The following is an 18639-nucleotide window of genomic DNA, read 5'->3' as shown; positions in this document are numbered from 1 at the left end:
AACGTGACAAAGCATTTAGCGACCTTCCTTTTGACTCCCCCAACGTACCTTATTGTGTCTGTTTTGATTGGATTTTTTTTTCTGTAGTCGTAGTGGTTACATTGGAACTAGCACTACTACACATAGATATGCTTTCTTCTGCTATACCCACCTTCACAGCCAGTTGACTTCCCAGTTGCCTGTGTTGTTGTTTTTTTTTCCTTCCCATATTTCACCAATGTCCATCTCTTCTTTACGGCAACCGTTCTATTTGCCATGTTTCTCCTCTGTTGTTTGAATCCAGAGTTTAATGAAAAAATAAGAACATTAGCTGTTTTTTTCTCATAACCTCCTGTAGTGCAAATAATTTTAAATCTTCACAGTATTTAACTGATTGCTCAAAAATAGGAATGGTGCATTCAGTAAATGCTCTATTTATTTACTTATTGATAGAAGTGTGAATTACTACTGGAGTTAAACCTGACAATTATTTGAGGCTCATATTTTAACTGCAAAGTCTACTGAAATGGCTGCACATGTGGAAAAATACACAGAGCATTAAGTGAAATGCTCGTGTTTGCTTGATTTATTCTCTGCAGCAGACCGACCCTGGTAGTAGGAGGTGTAATTTGCAGCACATTAGCTATTAGCCAGTGTCATTGCTTGAGTGGGTGGTGTGAGTCTCTTGTGTCTGCACAGTGTCACACTGCGCATGTTTCGGAGCTAGGCTCTTCTCCCCTGTGCTGTGAGATTAATTTTTTGTGAGCAGTGTTCTGTATTTAAAACTGTGAATCTGTCAGTTTTCAGATGGGTTATTCTGTCACATGGGTAACATCTAGAGTAAATGCTTCCCCCTTCCCTCCCCCTGAAATTCTTAATGTTTAGCAAAACCAGATAGTCGCAGTGTTTGACTTAACCTGCCTTTTTTTGGCACGTGGTCCCCTGAGGATGAAGTATGTTATTTGCGAGGTACCCAGCCTGTAAGAAAATTACCTTAATGTTTCTTTGAGGGTACCCTGTGCATGTACTTGCAGTGTTCAGCAGAGGTTTTCCAAGCGAGCCTCAGCTTGATGCATCTTTTTTTTTGTGTGCACAATTTCACTTGGGTTGCTTTTAGTTCACTTTTTTCCCTAGAGGCACCTGTCTCCTGCCACATACCCATCAAGACTAATTGCACCATCTGGAAGACTTTTGTGTAGCTGTTACTTGTGCAGAACATCTCTTGGGAGCTTAATTCTGAATGTGAATGTGACCCCTGAAGCCATGTCAAGTAGCTGCAGTAGTTTCCAACCTCTAAAGGATGATCACCGTAGGCTTTATTTGTTTCAAGTCTAATGCGGTTTGCTTTAGTATGGATATGTTACATGTCAGTAACACAACTTCAGTCACCTTTTGGAGGGTATTAGACTTTGAATATGGGTTTGGTAATTCGCCGAAAATCCTGTCTAGAACTGCATCCAAAGCGTATAGGTTTGGATATAGGCTGTATGACTAGGTGTAGAAACGACAGACACGTTGCACCTTATTATTATACTATTTATTTTTTATGTTCCGTTCTTCCCCACCACATCTGCATCACGTTAGTGATGTTCTGCTGAGAACGCAAGGTGTTCTGGCGAATGTGGCTGCAGCCCCCCGAGCAGCTCTGAAACAACTGCTTTCCTTATTGCTATGAATCTCGTCAAATGTTTTCAGCACAGGTCATTCGCTGTTCTTCCTTACCGAGGCTTGGTTCAGGTGAAAGCACTGCAGTGCTTTGTTTCCACTGGTGGCTATTTGGGCAGTGGCTTATTTAAAGGTCAGTGTTTTAAAATCTTGTGGTGGACAGCTTTCTTCCCTACTTTCTGTAATAAAACGTCTGTTGGGAAACTGTAGAGCACTGAGCATGAAGAAATGAAGCATTCTGGCTTTATAAAAGTATCAGCATAATTTGTTTTATATATGTATATGTATTTATTTTAGAAGTGCCACTCACTTCTCATGCAATCCTGCACTTAGTAAGTAAGGCACTCCAGTTTCACCAGAGTATGTATGTAGATTTTTTTTTCCTAAAAGCATTTTTCTTTGAAAAATGATGGAATTGTAAAAAAATGTTGAGGAAATACGAGGACTCTATTTGTATTCAGCTGCATCATCTGCGTAACTTGTTTGCTTGTGAGTAATGTGGTCAGCTGGAGTTCAAGCCAGAGAAGTACTTACACCACCACAAACTATCATGAATTCTCACTACAGGATATACATGCATATACATTATTCATTATGTATATTTTCTATTTTTTTTCTTTTCTTGAGTAGTTTAATGTTTGTTGTGGCTCCAACTTTGGAAATGTGTAGAATTTTAAACGCTTAACTGTGTTGGCCATGTTCTGTTAACTATATACTGGAATATGGTAAGAAAAGCAATTCGTTCATGTGCTTGGCAAGATTTAAGGTATGTAAGGTGTAAATTCCCAGCATGCTAAAGGCAAGCAGCTTTCCCCACGTTAAAATCCCTCGCTGCATGTACCCGGTGAGCAGAGCTGTACATTGCAGCACCGTGCCGCTTGTTCTCGGGAGCTGCTCTGAGCCGCGTGAGCTTTCCTGGCTTTGAATGGTTGGGAAGCTCTGCGTGAGCGGTATACAAAACGAAATCATTGTCTGCTCTGGGAAGTTGTACAGCATCTGCCTTTCACCAGCTGTTATGTTGCTGTATTCAGTTTTTTTTAAAGGATCTTTGGGGATGGAAAGACCGGAGCCGATGACTTTGCGACGTGGCTTCTCCTCGGGAGGTGTTGTGGAGTCTCTTGTGCTAAACACAGCCTGTGCTGAATTTTGTCTGGCACTAAACTATTGATTACCCATGTTCTCCCGGTTTTCCGAAACATTATGATTAGTTTATTTTATGATAGCAAGCAAGGCAATGGGTTAATTGCTATTTTCATTTCACTGCTCTGTTAAGAGGCTAATATGTAATTTATTGCAGATTAAGACCGGTGGCTAGTGCATGTTTCTGGCAAAGTTTCAGCTTTGTCCATAAATGTTTGGTGTCCAGTTGGTTCTTAAGACTTAGTTGAACCGAGCTCTTTAGCCACCTCAAGACATAAACACCTGCCTTCTCTGTTGGAAATGTGGCCAAAGTCGATGCCTTCTCTCACACCATCCTGGTGTGTGTTGTGGTGAGCATGGCGGCACGGAGCTGGCCGGGCTTCCCAAGTGCACCGTAGGACGTGGGCAGGTTAGAAGGGCACAGAAGGAAAAGCCGTGTCCTGGCTTGGCTAGCTAGACCCTGCCAGGGCTAGAAAAGTTGTGGGTTGTGGTAGGAAGGCATATTGTCCTCCTCTTTCATCGATCGTTAGCGGCCTTTGTAGGATGTGGCTGCATGGAGAATGTGTTCGTGAGCCCGGCGCTTCTCCGAAGGGAGCAGCGCTGGTCTGGAGTCAGCGCAGTGCTAAGCTGTGCAGCACTGCCCAGCACGGGTGGACCCTCTTGTTCTCCTCCGAGAGCTTCTGCAGGCACCTGGTTTGGTTTGGTCCATTCCCCAGCGCTGTGGGAGAAGTTGTGAAGGCTCAGCAAGAGAACTCCAGATGTTATTTGTAGTAGTATTTAAGTAGTATTTAAATTATGACTTTTAAAAATGTTTTTATGTCTGCGTAAATGAAATAGTGTACTGAAGATATTCTTGCATTGTGAAGTGATGTAAACGTAATGGAAAAAAAAAATCCAAATGAAACTTTAGGTTGCATGCACTGTTTCTGCGTGTTATTCAAATGTACTTCCAAGGTAGACCGCCGAACCTTTCAGTTAGTTGACTTAAAGACAGGTTTGTTTTGATTTCCTTTAGTGATTAGGGTTAAAATTATATACTGGAACAAAATGGGTTGAAGTGCTTAGTGATCTGTGATGTAGTTCTTATTTGCTTAGCAAATATTTAAATATTGGAGATAAGAGCTCTTATTAGAAATTAGTTTGCAGATTTAATAGCATCTGGAATATATTATCCTTTCTTGTAGCTATTTATCCTTATTGATGATCATAGGAAGTAGAAAACAACTTTGACAAGGACAGGAAGAATACAATCTGAGACACTGCTGTCAAAAGGAAAGCAAAGCTTACTTTAAAATAAACTAACTTCTGAGATGGTGCATCTGAGTGGTCACTTAGAATCGCTTTCAACAGATGTTTTTGCGGGCAGAGAGAACAGGCTTCCTTCTGACCCCAAATTTAAAGGTGCATCATTTGAAACAGCTCCTTTTTTTAAAACAGCCTCTCTCTAGTTCATTTATCTTTTACAATTTTAGCTTTTATTTCACTGTTTTCATCAGTTTCTGCAAAGTCTACTCCTGAAGTACTTAGACATGTTGTGTGTATTGTGTCGTCTGGTCATAACCACTCTGATCTAAACACTTTTATTTCAACAGGTTATAGACTTTGGTCGTACTTTTCCAATTTTCCCTTTCTTCTCTTGAAGAATGAGACTTCTTTTGCTTTTTCCTGTACTTCAAAAAACAAACTGAAAGCTCTTATGTTTCTGGTACAATATATCATTGAATTATCTTGAAATACTCCTTTCATGACATGACATGAAATGCAGGACATATGCTGCTGCTTGGAAATAAACAAGATTTAATCCTGATTACTTACATTGCTCTGCAATATTAATATTTCATTGTAAGTTATAGGTGAAGGATGACAAAAGATCGTGATTAATAATTGCAGCTTATTTTCATGTAAATGTGAATCTTATAGACTTGATGAAATGCTAGCAGCCGGAGGTCTGAGTCTTTCTTCTCCGCTTCGGTATAACCAGTGAAAATAGGTTGTAAAAAATGTGCTTTTTTTCTTTCCTTTTTTGCAGGGGTTTTGTGTACGATAGCCGAAACAATTTACAGATGCGAGGTTTGGTCGTATTGCTCATTTCCAAAGCTGCTGGACCCAGCACAGCAGAACTCTCTTTCCAGCACAACATGGTCAGTGGGATTTATTCCAGGTAAGTAGTAAATTTCTTTAGCAAGATACACAGGGGTGCATTTGATAGGCAACATCATGGTGATACCAGATCATCTTAGTGGCCTGCTCAGTTGTTAAGGAAAATCAGTACTTAGCTAATTACAAATCTTTGTTCGTCTGGGTTATTATAAACTTTGCACGATGAAAATAATTTCCTACCCTTTGTATAACGCTTATAATATCCATGCCTAGTTCTTAATTAGGGTATATGGCACAACCTAATCAAAAAGATTTGAATCAAGATAGGTATTAGAAAGCGTATGTTAAGAGGTACACAGAATAAAAAAAAATAATCTTTTTCAATTGAGTATTTTTGTTTTGAGTTACTCAGGAGTTATTTAGGTATACCTACTTACTGGAATTTTCAGAATCGGATTGCCAGTCTTGTGGAGTACCATTTTGTTTCACTGAGAAAATAATTTTTGCTATCACCACTTTGAAGGATATTTTACCTCGAAAGGGCAATGTAGAATAAAGTTTTTTACCTACCACGTGTCACAGCTGAATTACTGAGCCTGCCATTAAGGTTCCTCAGGCTCTCGCTGAGATAATCTGGTTTCATCAAGTTCCTAAATATCTTTTATGTATTTAAAGTCAATTACTTAATACTACTAACAACAGTAATCAGAAATAGTGGTTGCTCTCATTCGTGTGTTTGACAGTTGTCTCTTCCACTGAAAAATAAGTGAATTTAATGAGTTCTGGTTGAAAATCTGCACAATTTCAATTTTTGAAGTCCTTTTGACAAATTGTGAATGTTGCTAGGTTGAGGGAACAGGCTGTCGTATTTTCAGTTAGCTGTGTTTCTGACCACTATAGTGCATTAAATGAGGATGCACAAACTTAGTGACATGTTTGTAGCCTGATTTGTTTTAGAAATGCAGGGATAGCATCTTAAAATTGAAAAGACCAAAGCGAATAAAGGCCTTAAAAATATATATGTAGTATCTTAAAGCAACAGAATAGAGAAGGGAAATATATATGAATGGTAAAGGACAGAAATGAGAATAAGTAAGAAAAAAAGACAAAGATATAAGAGGCTTGTTAAGGAGGGGCTGTGTTGTCCCCTTAGCCATTTAATTCCACTCTTGTTTGGTTTTGTCCTTAATGTCCCCTTAGGGTTGTAACATTTTTATATTTATATGCAAATGATGCTGTATGAGAGCATAATTCTAGTTAGTTAATTATGGTACAGGAGGTATTTTAGTTGATTTTGTAAATGATTAAAAAAGTTTACCTTAAGTATGTCTCATAAAAGGAGAGAAAAAGCATTATGTTTTGATAACCAAGTTTTTGAGTATGATGATTCTCACCGTGGAGGTAACTTCTGAGCATTTAAAGCTGCCACTGGGAAGGTGACTAGTGGAAGTGTTCATTAAGGAGCAAATAAGACCTTGAATTAATAATGAGCCAGTTGGTGTAAATGGACATCATTGGAGCTATGCCAGTCCAACCAGCTGAAAATCTAGCCTAATAATCTAAGTTTGAGCAAGTCAATAGCCATTATAATATCTAGTTTAGAGTTACCAAGGTACTCCAGAAACGAAGCGGTTTTGAATATGCCCACACAGGTTCACTTAAGGTTCATTACTCTCTGTGAAAGTGATAACTGTGGAGTCATTAATTTAAATGAATTTTCAATGGCACTTTAGATCTGTAGCGTGATGTAAATATGAGCAAACTGATGCATGCTAGCAAAGTGCCAGTGCTTTGTTTCATTTTGTGCCGTGGTGAGCCAGGTCTTGCCTTCTGCTGAAGTCACTGTGGGCCTTGCTTTTGACTTGGAACTCTTCTCTTTTTATAATGAGCTTGTGACTGTGTCCTTTTCCAAATGCACTCTTAAATGTCTGTCTTGTTTCTGATTATGATTTATCTTAGTTTTAGCTTTTTTTTTTTTAGCTTTAGCTAAGAGAACCAACAGCTTGTAAAACAATGATCTTAAAGGGCCTTTGCAGTTGTTTTATGTATTACAAATAACGTTTTACAAACTGCTTTCTCCTGAATAAGAACCAAAGGACTTTCTTTTCCCTTAGTATGTTCTAATTTCCTATCTTGGTTACAGTCTAATTATACATGGTGCGTGTATTAAACCTGTATAGCAAAGTCTATCCCTCAGTGATACACAGTGAAGAAATGTGCTTAATCCTTTATTGTTTATACACATCTCCAGCTTTGGGAGTATTTTTTTGGAAATACATTCTTATAGATTTTCAGCTCAGCTGTAAACCATACAGCTCTTTTTTTTGTTGCCATGCCATATAATTACTTCATCTTTAAATATAATATTTTGCTGGAAATATTATTTCTGGCACTGTAACGAGCATCTTCATTGCCTGATACTTATGTGAACGTTATATTGTGGACTATTAGCTGGGATATGGCTCACTTGATTTTAGAGTACTTAGTAGTGATTAATTAATTGCATTCCTGAAATCTGAGCATGAACTAAGTTGTTCCAGTACTTGTCAGTGATTGCACCAGCCCAGTCTTTCTTTTCCCTCTGTTTGTGTTGGAATCGGCTCTTGTGCTCTCGAAATCTTCCATCCCATGGTGGATAGCCAGGTTACATCAGTCCATTATATCTGGTACTACACTAAACGTACAGTCTGTGAACAGGAAGATGTGATAGTACCATAGTTATTTAACATAGAAAACTACACGCACACAAAAAAGGACTTTTTATCTTGGGATGAGACTTGTTCTGCATAACCTTCTTTCCCTATTTGATATCTTGAATCACAATATAAATGAGCAATGCAATAACCATAGTTAAAACATAAGGAATTGATTTTGGGATAGACAAAATTTTCTTTGTCCTGTTCTCCCAAACTCTAAATATGTCAATTCACAGGACAATTGACCTAAATGTATAAAAATAGACTAGCTAGCTGCTTAACTGGCACCTGTTTTTTCTTACTGGTACACAACGGAACAAAACTGATGCCTGCGACCAGAGAGCAATCTTTTTCTAGAATAATGAGGATTACAATTTAGGTAGTTGCAGGAGCAGAGCTGGCATAGTGATATGATGCTGCCTGTGGCCAGCGTTGCCTCCAGGTTTGCTTGGCACTTCACAGTTTGCAGATGTGGTCTGCCCACATTAAGCTGGGGGGGAATTGTGGTTCATTTTGCACAAGGATATCACAGTAACTGCTGGTTACCTTATGAGTCATGCTGAAGATAAGGAGGGAAGCGTTATAAATGTCTGCTTGGCATGCTTTCCTCTGTGCTGCCACCTCCCTGTCAGGATGCCAGCAACCTGATTTTATTCCTATTGGCGGGGAAAGGAACATGACATTACTTCCAGCTCGGCACCAGTGCTCCCAAAAGAGGATGCAAAAGAGAAGTAGCATCATGATAAACAGCCCTATTTCAGCTGCTGGACAGATTTCCTAAAATCGAAACTTTCTGCTGGTCTCTTACCGTTTAGGTGAGTATTTCCTTGGCTACAGAGCCATGGCAAATGCAGTGATGAAGTGCAGTGCTCACTGCAGGGTATGCAAGCAGTGTCATGTAAGGGTTGGGGTCATTGCCTGAACTCAAGCAAAGTATGCATCCTGTATTCCCTTGGAACTCCTCCCTGTTTCTTCTCTGCTGAAGAGAACACAAAATGCACGCTTGAGTTTAGGCAGAATCTCAACAATTGTAATTTATCATGCTAATAGTGTCAGAGAACACCTCAGACATAATGCTGGAGCCTAGAGCTGAAAAAGAGCTTTGAGACCCATTTCTGAACTTGTGATTATGCTAGAGCTCAGCACTGCTCTCTGTTGCCTTCTTTCAGAGCAAATCCTACTTGGATGGTCAAGGATGCAGCTTGCTGGGCTTCTGCTGTGCTGCTGGAGGTTTTTGATTAACCAGGATCGTATGGTTTCTGAACACTTCCAGCTTTATGCTTCATAGCTGAGCTAGATTCTTACAACTGAAGATACAAAGATGGGCTTGTTCTCTCTCACTAAATACCCAAAGGGGTATCTTATGCTGTTCACGTCTGGCACTGCCAGACACTATTGGCTGGGGGCTGAGGAATCTCCTTGGCTTTATATTGAGCAACAGATTCCTCACGTAGCCTCTATATTGCAGCTAAAAGTGCAAGTGATGCCAAGGAACGAACTTATGCCATTTCTTCAGGCCTCAATATCCTTGGCTCTACTACAGCAAGTTATTTTCTTCTCTCTTACATGTTTTGCATCTTTTTCTTTTCTTCTTTCCATTAGTGCCAGTTTCAGAAGTACCCTCCAGCACTGACACCATTGCCTCATTGCTTCAGCTCTGCTGATTCCTTTGGATACAACAACGATTTTGGAACCAGCACTGATGCTTCCAACAAAAGCCCATTTGAAGTGGGAGTTAGCAGCCGATACTAATCCTTTTTATGATAATTGTGTCCTTTACTCATCAGGTTCCAGTAATAATCCTTACTAAGTGCCCTAGGTACCTTTTTATGGACGTGTGTGCTCATGCACATACACCTTTGTCATTGTGGATGTATCCAAGTCTTGTTGGCACCTCCTTTAAAGGAACATTGATTTGAAGCTTAAAGGTCTCTGAGAATTACCAGGTCTTGTCCGGACTGTTCGTTCATCCGTTGGTTGCTTTTTCTCTGGAAGTTTCTCTGGTTGCAGGAGGGTCAGGAGACCTACTGCTTTGTCCCTTTGCAGTTCCATGTAGTTTACTCCCAGCTTTTATTTGCTAGATATGGAAACAAAGAAAAATTTTCCATCCCCCAGATTTTCAAGATTAGTAACGTGGGCTGTGCCCAGACCTTCTGTGAGAACACAGGTGTAAAGCTCTTGTCTCTCTTAGTGACTTCTGGTGGGATATCCCTGTGTATTTGCAGGGACATTGGGAATCTCTTCTGTTTCTCATAGATGACAGCTCACCATCTGCAGCTCTGTCCTTTCTCCAAAACCTGTGCCATGGCACGCATAAGAGGTGATGCTGTGCTTGTTAGAGCAGTCTTTAATTGCTGCGTGCATGAAAGGCAATCAGGCTGCCCCCAGGGAACTGAAGCTGTGTGAATGATGCTGGTTGGACTCTTTCAGACTATAAAGTTAAATAAGGACCAGTGTAGTCCAAGGCATAGAGGTTATATGCTTATTACAGTATGCGTTTGAGATCTGTGTTCTGCACAGACGGACATTGGTTTGTTGACTTCTCAGTCCGTCCTGGGCTGCTGTTGAGCTGGGATTTTTACGGTTGAGGGGAAACCAAAATGACAATAATCTGGTTTGAATAATTAGTGTAACAGCATATGAGGTATGAGCACACCTTCTATGAAGATTGAGGAGAATATAAAGAGTGTTCCACTCGGAGTGATTAACAGAATACGTGCTTCACATGGATGTGCTCCTTGGGCTCTGCCTTCCATGAGAGCTCCAGTTATTGGCAGGTAGCCTCCGTCCTGCCCTTGTGAGTGCAGATGAACAGCTGAGAGCTGCTGCGGTTCTTGACTCAAGCTGTTGCATCTCCAGTTGAAGCAGATGACTACAATAGCAAAGGGCTACCTGCTGGTCTAGGAAAAGGTAACAGTTACTCTAGTCTTCCTTTCAAAGGAAGGAAGGAGAATGCAAGTCCATCACAAAGCCTCTTGGTTAATAAGCTGTGGCAAGCATTAGCAAATTTGGTGAAGGTGAGATCGGTTGTATTGTTACAATGTAAGTGATGCCTAAAGGTTTTTTTGACCTGTTCACTAATAAATTGTAAAGAAGCCTTCTTTTTACCTTGCACAGATAAGTTTTTAGTTTCGTATTAGAACCAATTTATCTGTGAACAAATTCTGTTTAAGATTTATTGTAAAAGACAAAACTTGGATGAAATAAAATCAAAGAACCTCCATACAAATGATGATTTTGGTACCTACAAAAATACAAAGCGCGTAAGAGTGTGACTTCTCACCTCATCTTCATCCCTTGCCCTTCTCTCAGTTTTTCTGTACTCTGAACTCTGTAGTATATTAACTTGGAAGATTGGATTTGAGTGTTTCTTACCTCCATCTTTGGAAGTAATAAATGATGCCTAACTGTGGACTTCTGTCATGAGAGGAGTACATCCAGAATTGCAAGTTTTTTTTTTTTCATTGCTATTTGTCTGAGTCTGTCAGTAATGGAAAACAAAATTAGACTTACCCTGACCTGGTGCAATGCAGAGGGAGTGGCTGAGAACCAGAGTTTGGGAGACATCACTCTGCATTGCACCTGTCCCGATCTGTGGTGTAAATCACGATAGAACGAGTTTAAACAAAATAAAAAGTGAGAAATGAGAAAGATGTAGTAAGAGCAATAGCCTATGTAGGAACTCAAAATTCTAAAAGAGCAAGGCTTTTTTTCTTTTGTATGGTGTAAGTATGCAAACTGGGAGTTTTAGCGCAGAATAGCTGTTGCGCTTTAAATTCACACTGCCTTATTGCACGCAAGCCCTGGGTCTCAGCTGCAGATATTGCAGAGATTAATCTTATTAATGGAATTGCTAATTGGTGTTTGACTTTTAATTATAGTAACAATAGGCCATAACAATCAATCCTCACCTTTACTGGGGCACATTAGGTCTCTTCATCATAAAAATGATTTCCTTGGGGACTTCCTGGTCTTATTCCTATCTTCTGGAGGGCTGGCTTTCAGTGGAGATGCAGTATCTGAGCTACCATGTGCTTTTGAAGCTTAGCTAATTAAATGGTAGAGAAAATGCATGGTCCTAAAATATTCAATATCTAAGTATAATAACTAGTATGATGCTCTTGACAAAACTACTTGTTTGAAAGATAAACGGGAAAAGTATCTGAAAATATATGCAACGATTCATCCCTGCCTATGGCAGGGGGGTTAGAACTAGATGATCATTAAGGTCCCTTCCAACCCAAGCTGTTCTATGATTCCATTCTGTGATGTCTTTTATAATCGTTAGGAAATGTACAATTTTGTTCCCAAACCTTGGTGGCTTTCCCTTAGCTTTTAGTAAGAGGAAATCTAAGCGATTATTTTAAATTATTCTGTTTAGTTTTAAGCTTTACAGGATAAACCCTGTGAGATTCTTCATCTCATTTACAAGATGAGTCTCAGGAGATGAAAAGCACATACAACTTGATTACATATTCCTATTGATCATCTTCCACCCACAACAATAAGAATCAACTCCAAATACAAATTTAACAATATTACTAATTCATTACAATCAGTTCTTTTCTTCATTAACTTTTTATTGTTGTCAGCATACACGGCATGTACAAATACAGCAATTATGTGTTGAATAAGAAAAGGTCCTCTCTGCACAGTGTAGAATAAATCAGAAGGCACGGAAGTAAAGCTATTCATCAAAGATTTTGGAAAATATGGACTCAAATCTTCTTCAAAATAAGTCACTGGATAAAGGAGCAAGATAAACTCAGTATTTACTCTACAAATGAGCTTTGCTTTTTAATAAAGGAAGTAATTTTCAGTATCTTAGAATTCACAGTAGAGAAACCATCCTGTTACCTGCTGTCTGTCCAGCCCACCCTTTTTCTGGAGGACTCCTCCTCCTACTGCTCGTGAAGCAAGTACTGGACTGCAAGAGTTTGCAGCACAGCATACAGCACTAGAGTGCACTGGTGAAATTTTGCAACAGGTCAGTAGCACCTGCAGGACTCGTTGCTCCTTTTCCTCACCCTAGAGGGAACTTTTCAAACAAAGCCCTGGTGGTCTGTTGGAAAGAAGACCTAACACAGCCTTCCTTTGCAACACAATTCTATTTGAGAACTTTTCTGCTTTCTTTTGTGAAGAAAAACCTGCAACTATCGCTCAAGTGCAGCCCATGCTGTGATGAAAGCATGCAACAGCTCTGAAATGGCAACCGCTTATACCTCAGAACTATGATGCCAATATGACCAAAAGTAACTGTATCTTTGTGATTTATTTGTCCTGCAATCCCAAAATACCTCCCATGCTTTCCCATATGCTGAAGTACCAACTGTCCTCTTCCCAGGCACAACCTATTAACTCCTCCCTTGACAAATTTTACAGTGCAATTACAGAGTTTCAATACAAATTTCTGCAATACTCAGAAAGTTGTAGCAATATGGAGTTAAGTATTCCAAGGCTTACTGTACCAATTAATTTGTTTTCTTATATGACTCTACACTGATACAATGTAACTGAAGATATTGCAAAACTTTTTGTCTGCTGGGGTGGAATTGAGGGGAAGGTCCTCATGTTCCACAAGTTTGATCTAAAACACATACTGATCTTTGGTGTGATTGGGTATGTATGAGGACTGTGCTATTTCTCTGTCAACATATTGTTTCAGGGTGGAGTTTAAATATGGGTGAACCTGACTACTACTGAATGATACTCTTCCCAGCTCCAAAGGTATCTTTTTCTACTTCACGAGATTGTGTAAAGACAATACAGTGTCTATTCCCTTCCAGTTGAAATAAAGGGATGTGTTAGAGCCTGATCATGTTATATGTTAGGAGAATGAACCTTTTTGCTCCCTTCACTGGCATCTGGTCTTCAGCTTGTAGTAGATTTTCATGTGGGATTTGACAGTTCTGAGATACTTCTGAATAAAAAAATCCGCAATAATATGCTTTTTTCTTTTGTAGGGGAAAATATGTCTGAATGTTCTACCTTTTGACCAGAAATTCACAAACCCTTTAAAATATTTTTTCATTTACTGAAGACTTTTACAAGAGAGGGTTATTTGCACTGTATGTTACTTTGTTGAACAACTGCTAAGACCAGCGTAGACAGGACATTGTGTTGCTGGACAGAGAAGCTTGATTGTTTTTACTGCATTCCAACGTAAAGGCAGGTGTGTGAATACACACAGACAGTAAGAACATAAGGAAAAACACAAGGAAAAAAAGAGAAGTTACCAGTTATTGTAGAGCTATCGCCCAGGTTGTTTAAGGTTGTAAGAGATTTTCTTTGGCATGACAAACGGGGCAAGAGCAAAGTGTCTAACTACATTTTGGTGGAGTTTTTTTTCTTTTTTTTCTTTTTGAAGATAGAGAGAGAGAATTTGCAGTTGAATCTTGGTAGAATGTCAAATCAGAAGTTCCTTAATTCAGAAACTGAATTATCCTCAAGGGGTGACAACTGAGTAGGGAGATAAAACTTGTTGGATTGACTTTCTTTTAAGTAGACATTGACTGTGAAATAAGTCGTGCTTATTTCAGTGCATTATTTCAAGCATCCTGACATCTTCGTTTGGTAGATCTTCATCTTCACAAGCAAAGTGGTTTATATTTGATGCAATAGTATAAGAAAAATTACTAAGGAACAATAGCAAGGATTAACTTAATGGAAGTGACTGATTAATAAAAATGAATCATCTTTGCAGAAACATTTCAAATGGACACGAGGTGGTATTTCAGTAGATTGGAATGGAAAAAAGCCCTTGTTACCGTTGCACCTTCTTTATTAGAGTAAGAGGAAAGTTAAATTGTTACCTAATAAAGGGTTTTAGGAATGGGTGGATTGCAAGGCTAGCAAATCCAGATTTGAAGTTAATGGTTGCATTCGGAGTTTAAGTTACTAGAAATATAAAGGATGACAGTGATTAGTGATTTGAGAACAGAAATAAGGAGTTAGAAAATCAGGGATAAAGATTGCAATACTGTATTTTAACCATGTTGTACTTGAGAAGGCGGTTAGGCAGTCAAAAGAGAAATCAGAAGGATGGATGATGTTTTTTCCTAAGGCTTGCAGCAGTTGAAAAGTTCTGATCAGCACTGACAACATGATTATGGAGCATATTCAGTGCACATGAGATTCTGGGGGAGCGTGATTGCCAAACTCTTGAAGTCTTATTAAAGTATCTGCAATTGGAGTTTTTTGTTTTAATTTTTCCAAAGACTTGGCCAAACTTTGGTAAATTTTTGTGGAAAGAGAAGATGTAGCCAAAGAAATTATGCATCTAGTATTTCCAGAAAGGGAGGAAAGATAGTAAAGTTTCAGATATTGTACAGTATTTCTGATTTCTTTCTCATAATTACTGTGTTTCACCAAAACAGTGTTCTGTGGAAAGCTTACTTCAGACTTTTATAGCTGAAATTTCATTCTGGCTTTTGATACCTGTGCACCAAAACCAATTCATGTGCTGTTCCAGTCAGCAAATTGAATTTTATCAGAAATGTAGTAGTGGCTACAAGCAATAACTGGCCCTGTTTTGTGGACACAGGTAGGAATTCTGCAGAAATCAAGTTTGTTCTTGAAATGTCTCCCCACCATTACTTAGGGCTTAATGTTGCTTGAATTCGTTGTTGTCATTTTACCCTTTATTAAAATGCGTAGATTGAATCATTCTGGGATGAAAGGACCAAAGAACGAAAGCATGAGATTTTCAAATATATAGTTATACCAATGGTATCTTAGTAAGTAGTTTTGTTTGTCAAAAGACACAATTTCATAGTTTTACATGATACTTCATTTGCATAAAACACATACTACTAATAATGACAAAACTTTGCAGACATCAGTAGCCCCAAATGCTTGTTACTATGCTGATATGGTCCCAGCAGCAGCAGTCGTTGCTTTGCTCCAAAAGGTTTATTATCATTTCCCTGCTGGTGATTCTGTCAGCGCACCTGGTGCAAGAGGCAAAGTCTCTGAGAAGTCTGCTGTCTCCCTTTAGCTATCAGTCTCATTCCTTGCACGTCGCAGGCAGTACCCATCTGCTGCATACTTCTGTTTTGTGAAAAGTGAAAACATTCCTATAGTAAACCATTTAAATCTATGGTGTTGTTGTCCCTATCCAATTCTGCACATTGAAAGTTCAGGGGGGGAGAGGAGAGCAGGTGTGATAAGCACAGTTTTAATTGCTGACAAATAAAAACGCGGTTACAAGTGCTCGGAGTAGGACAGGTTTCCTTGATCGTTCCAGGTATCTGTGGTTGTGCAGTCAGTGTGTATGTTTTCATTTTTTTCCCCCCTGTGGGAGTTGGATATTTGTTGGTATTTCAGAATATACATTATGTTTTTATATAAGCATCATAAAAATTGTAACTACCTGGTATACTCCATTCTGGTAATTCACATATATATATGTTTTTGTTTTTTTTTTTCTGAATGCCTTTTTCTCGTGCAGTTAGACATACGAACCATCTATTCTCTTTAACAGGACTGCTCATTTATCAGGTTTTCTTCACTGCATAAAAAAGGTTACCTTCTTTTCTCTTGCATAAAAAGGTTCAATGTACTTCAGGTGTCATTAGTAGCAGAGCTTTAATGTCAAGGTTACTGCACCTTAACTTTCAGCTACATTGAATGCAATTACAGACAAACTCTTCAGCGATATTTCAGAGAGACACTCGGAGTGATAAGTCATGCTGGCTTCTGCTGGTGGTACCTGCATAGTTGACAGTACGTGGTAATTCTGAGTACTTCTGTTAGGTTGGTTCAATCTGCCTTCCATACTCATTGAGAATAGAACGATAGCTATGCTTCAAAGTCTTGGGGGGCTGAGAAACAACCAATATATGGTAAGAGAAAATATGGTCATAAAATTATAATACATCAGGGTATGTCGGGGCACACTGCTGGCTCGTGTTGTTAGTAACCTGTTTCTTCTGCTTATCTGCCACTAAGAGCTATTTCCCTTTGTTTGTATCCTTGCAATTGACTTAGTGTATTGAAATATTTCAGGTAAGTAGAATACAGAATAGACAAAAGTGACTTTTAAACAAGGATGTGAAATTTGTTACGGAGTAGATGTTGCATGAGGTGTAACTGGAGGATACTTGCTGTGGAGGGACTGTAGAGCAAATCTGAGTTAACCCTGGCTGGGTGGGCATGCTGGGTGGTGCCCACTCGTTCCATAGGCAGTCTGGCCGACACACACTGCTGTTTTAAGGGAAGAAGTCTTTATAATAAAATTTCCAAAACAAAATTCCTGATTTTCTTCATTGCCGTGTTCCTTTTGACTTCTGCTTTGGTGTTAGCACCATCATACAACACACAAATTAATTCTTTGTGCCTCACTTTTTGAGTTTTTTTCATTAACAAATTTTTTCGGGGTCCACGTCTTACCGTCTTTCCTTGCATCACGTATCCTAACATCTATTTTTTTCCAAGGTCATGCTACTGCAACTGTTGCTGAAGCTTTTGCTCACCTCCTGTCTTACCTTTTTTTGGACTCCTGTTTACAATACCTGCAACTCATGTCAGTATGTCAGAAAGAAAGCCTTTAGCTCCCCTTCAAATTCTTTTGGCTTGATCTTCTTCCACCCTATCAAGTTCAGACATCTTATTTTTACCTGCAGAGTTTTTCAACGTTTTGTATGGCTGTTTTAAGGGCACAGTGGGAGCTCTGCTGCTTCAAGACTAGCCATAGCACTGGTCGCTGCGCAGAGGTCTCGTCATGTGCTACCTTCTGCTTCAGAAACATCATCACCTCTTCTGTGCTTGGTCAGTTTTGTAAAATAACTGCTTCATGTTAGAGACATGTTTCTGTCAAAAAAGTGAAAAATAGTAATAAAATATAAAAAATAAAAGATCGCTGGGACCACTGGGGAATGTGCAGTTATATCCAGTGCATTTGCATAGCATGCATAGACTGGGACGAGTGAACAGAGAGAGACGTTCCCCCTGCAGTCAGTGGGCAAGTTGTCCTTCTGGTGGCGAAATTTAGTTGTTGGCTTCGCTAAGTCATGGTCTAGAATGATCTCAGCAGCAGAAGCTAGCTTCCCTTTGGCAATGAAGAATTGGATTAACTGGCAGCAGAGGAAAAGTCCTTGCTGTAGAAGTTGGGGGCTGGAATACAAACTAGAGCGTCAGTTCCCTTAGTCCAGAGAATGTCAGAGATGACTGGCTTTTGTGCTCGGGTGCTCTGGCTGTCTGAAGAGGTAATCCGCCTGCTGGCACGGGGGCTGGCTGGCAGGCAGGCACAAGATTGGAAGGCAGACGTGGGTAAGAAGAAGAGGAAAGTTTTAAAACAGTTTTAGATGGATTTTTCTTTTTATTTATTTATTTATTTGTTTATTGAAATCCCTATTACATATTTAAAATCTTTCAAACAATTGCAAAACACAGTTAGTATTTGTTGGATAAAGTTACGAAGAAGTTATCTAGGTGGGATTCCCAAACTGGAAATACTCTGTTGCTGTTTCTCTGGGTTCTCTAGCCAGCGACCAGAGCATTCACTTAAGATGCAGCAAGTCCCGGTGTGGTTCCTGCTAATTTGAAAGGATCCAAATTCTCAGTCTCCTCTGAGTTTTTGGTAGAACCCTCTACACAGAGGGACAGACAGTGCCGTGGTGGGGAATGGCCAAGGAAGTTATGTTTCACTCCCGGTAACCTCCCAGAACAGGAACTGGAGCCCAAGTGTCCCACCTTACTCTCCTGTAATCTCCTTTTTTTCCGCTCTTTTGCCATCTGGCTGAATGAATAATTCAGTATTTTGTGTAAGGACAGAACAGCTCAGCAGGAGTGACTGAGGAGGGAGAGGTGCAAGGATACCCCAGTCTTGTGGGCAGGGAGGTTGTCTGATGCGAGACCTGGGCTTCAGGTGATGCTCTGCGTGCTTCAGAAGAGGAGCCTGGACAGAAAAGCCCATTCTCTTCCAGGTCCCTTTGTCACTCGGTATGTGTGCAGTGCATGCGGGGCTCAAGTCCTCCATGTCTCTCATGGTTGTTTTTTTTTATTTTTTTTATTTCTGAATGTTGGACATCACTCAGAGTTTGGGAAACATCCGCATGTT

General features: G+C 39.6%; 1 protein-coding gene across 4 annotated transcripts in view; it reads left to right on the top strand.

The window, feature by feature from the left end:
• BEND3 (BEN domain containing 3) overlaps window positions 1–18639 on the top strand; it is a 151161-nt gene that overhangs the window by 42418 nt on the left and 90104 nt on the right. For all 4 annotated transcript variants that reach the window (XM_083830173.1, XM_083830172.1, XM_083830180.1 and 1 more), the window contains exon 2: window positions 4814–4945. In XM_083830173.1, coding sequence (XP_083686299.1) covers window positions 4814–4945 — 132 coding nt within the window. The remainder of the gene's footprint in view (window positions 1–4813; window positions 4946–18639) is intronic.

Source organism: Anser anser (assembly GCF_964211835.1).
Source record: "Anser anser genome assembly, chromosome: 3".
Taxonomy (NCBI): Eukaryota; Metazoa; Chordata; class Aves; order Anseriformes; family Anatidae; genus Anser; species Anser anser.
Note: the sequence above shows the minus strand (reverse complement) of the source record. Positions and strands in the feature narration are given on the sequence as shown.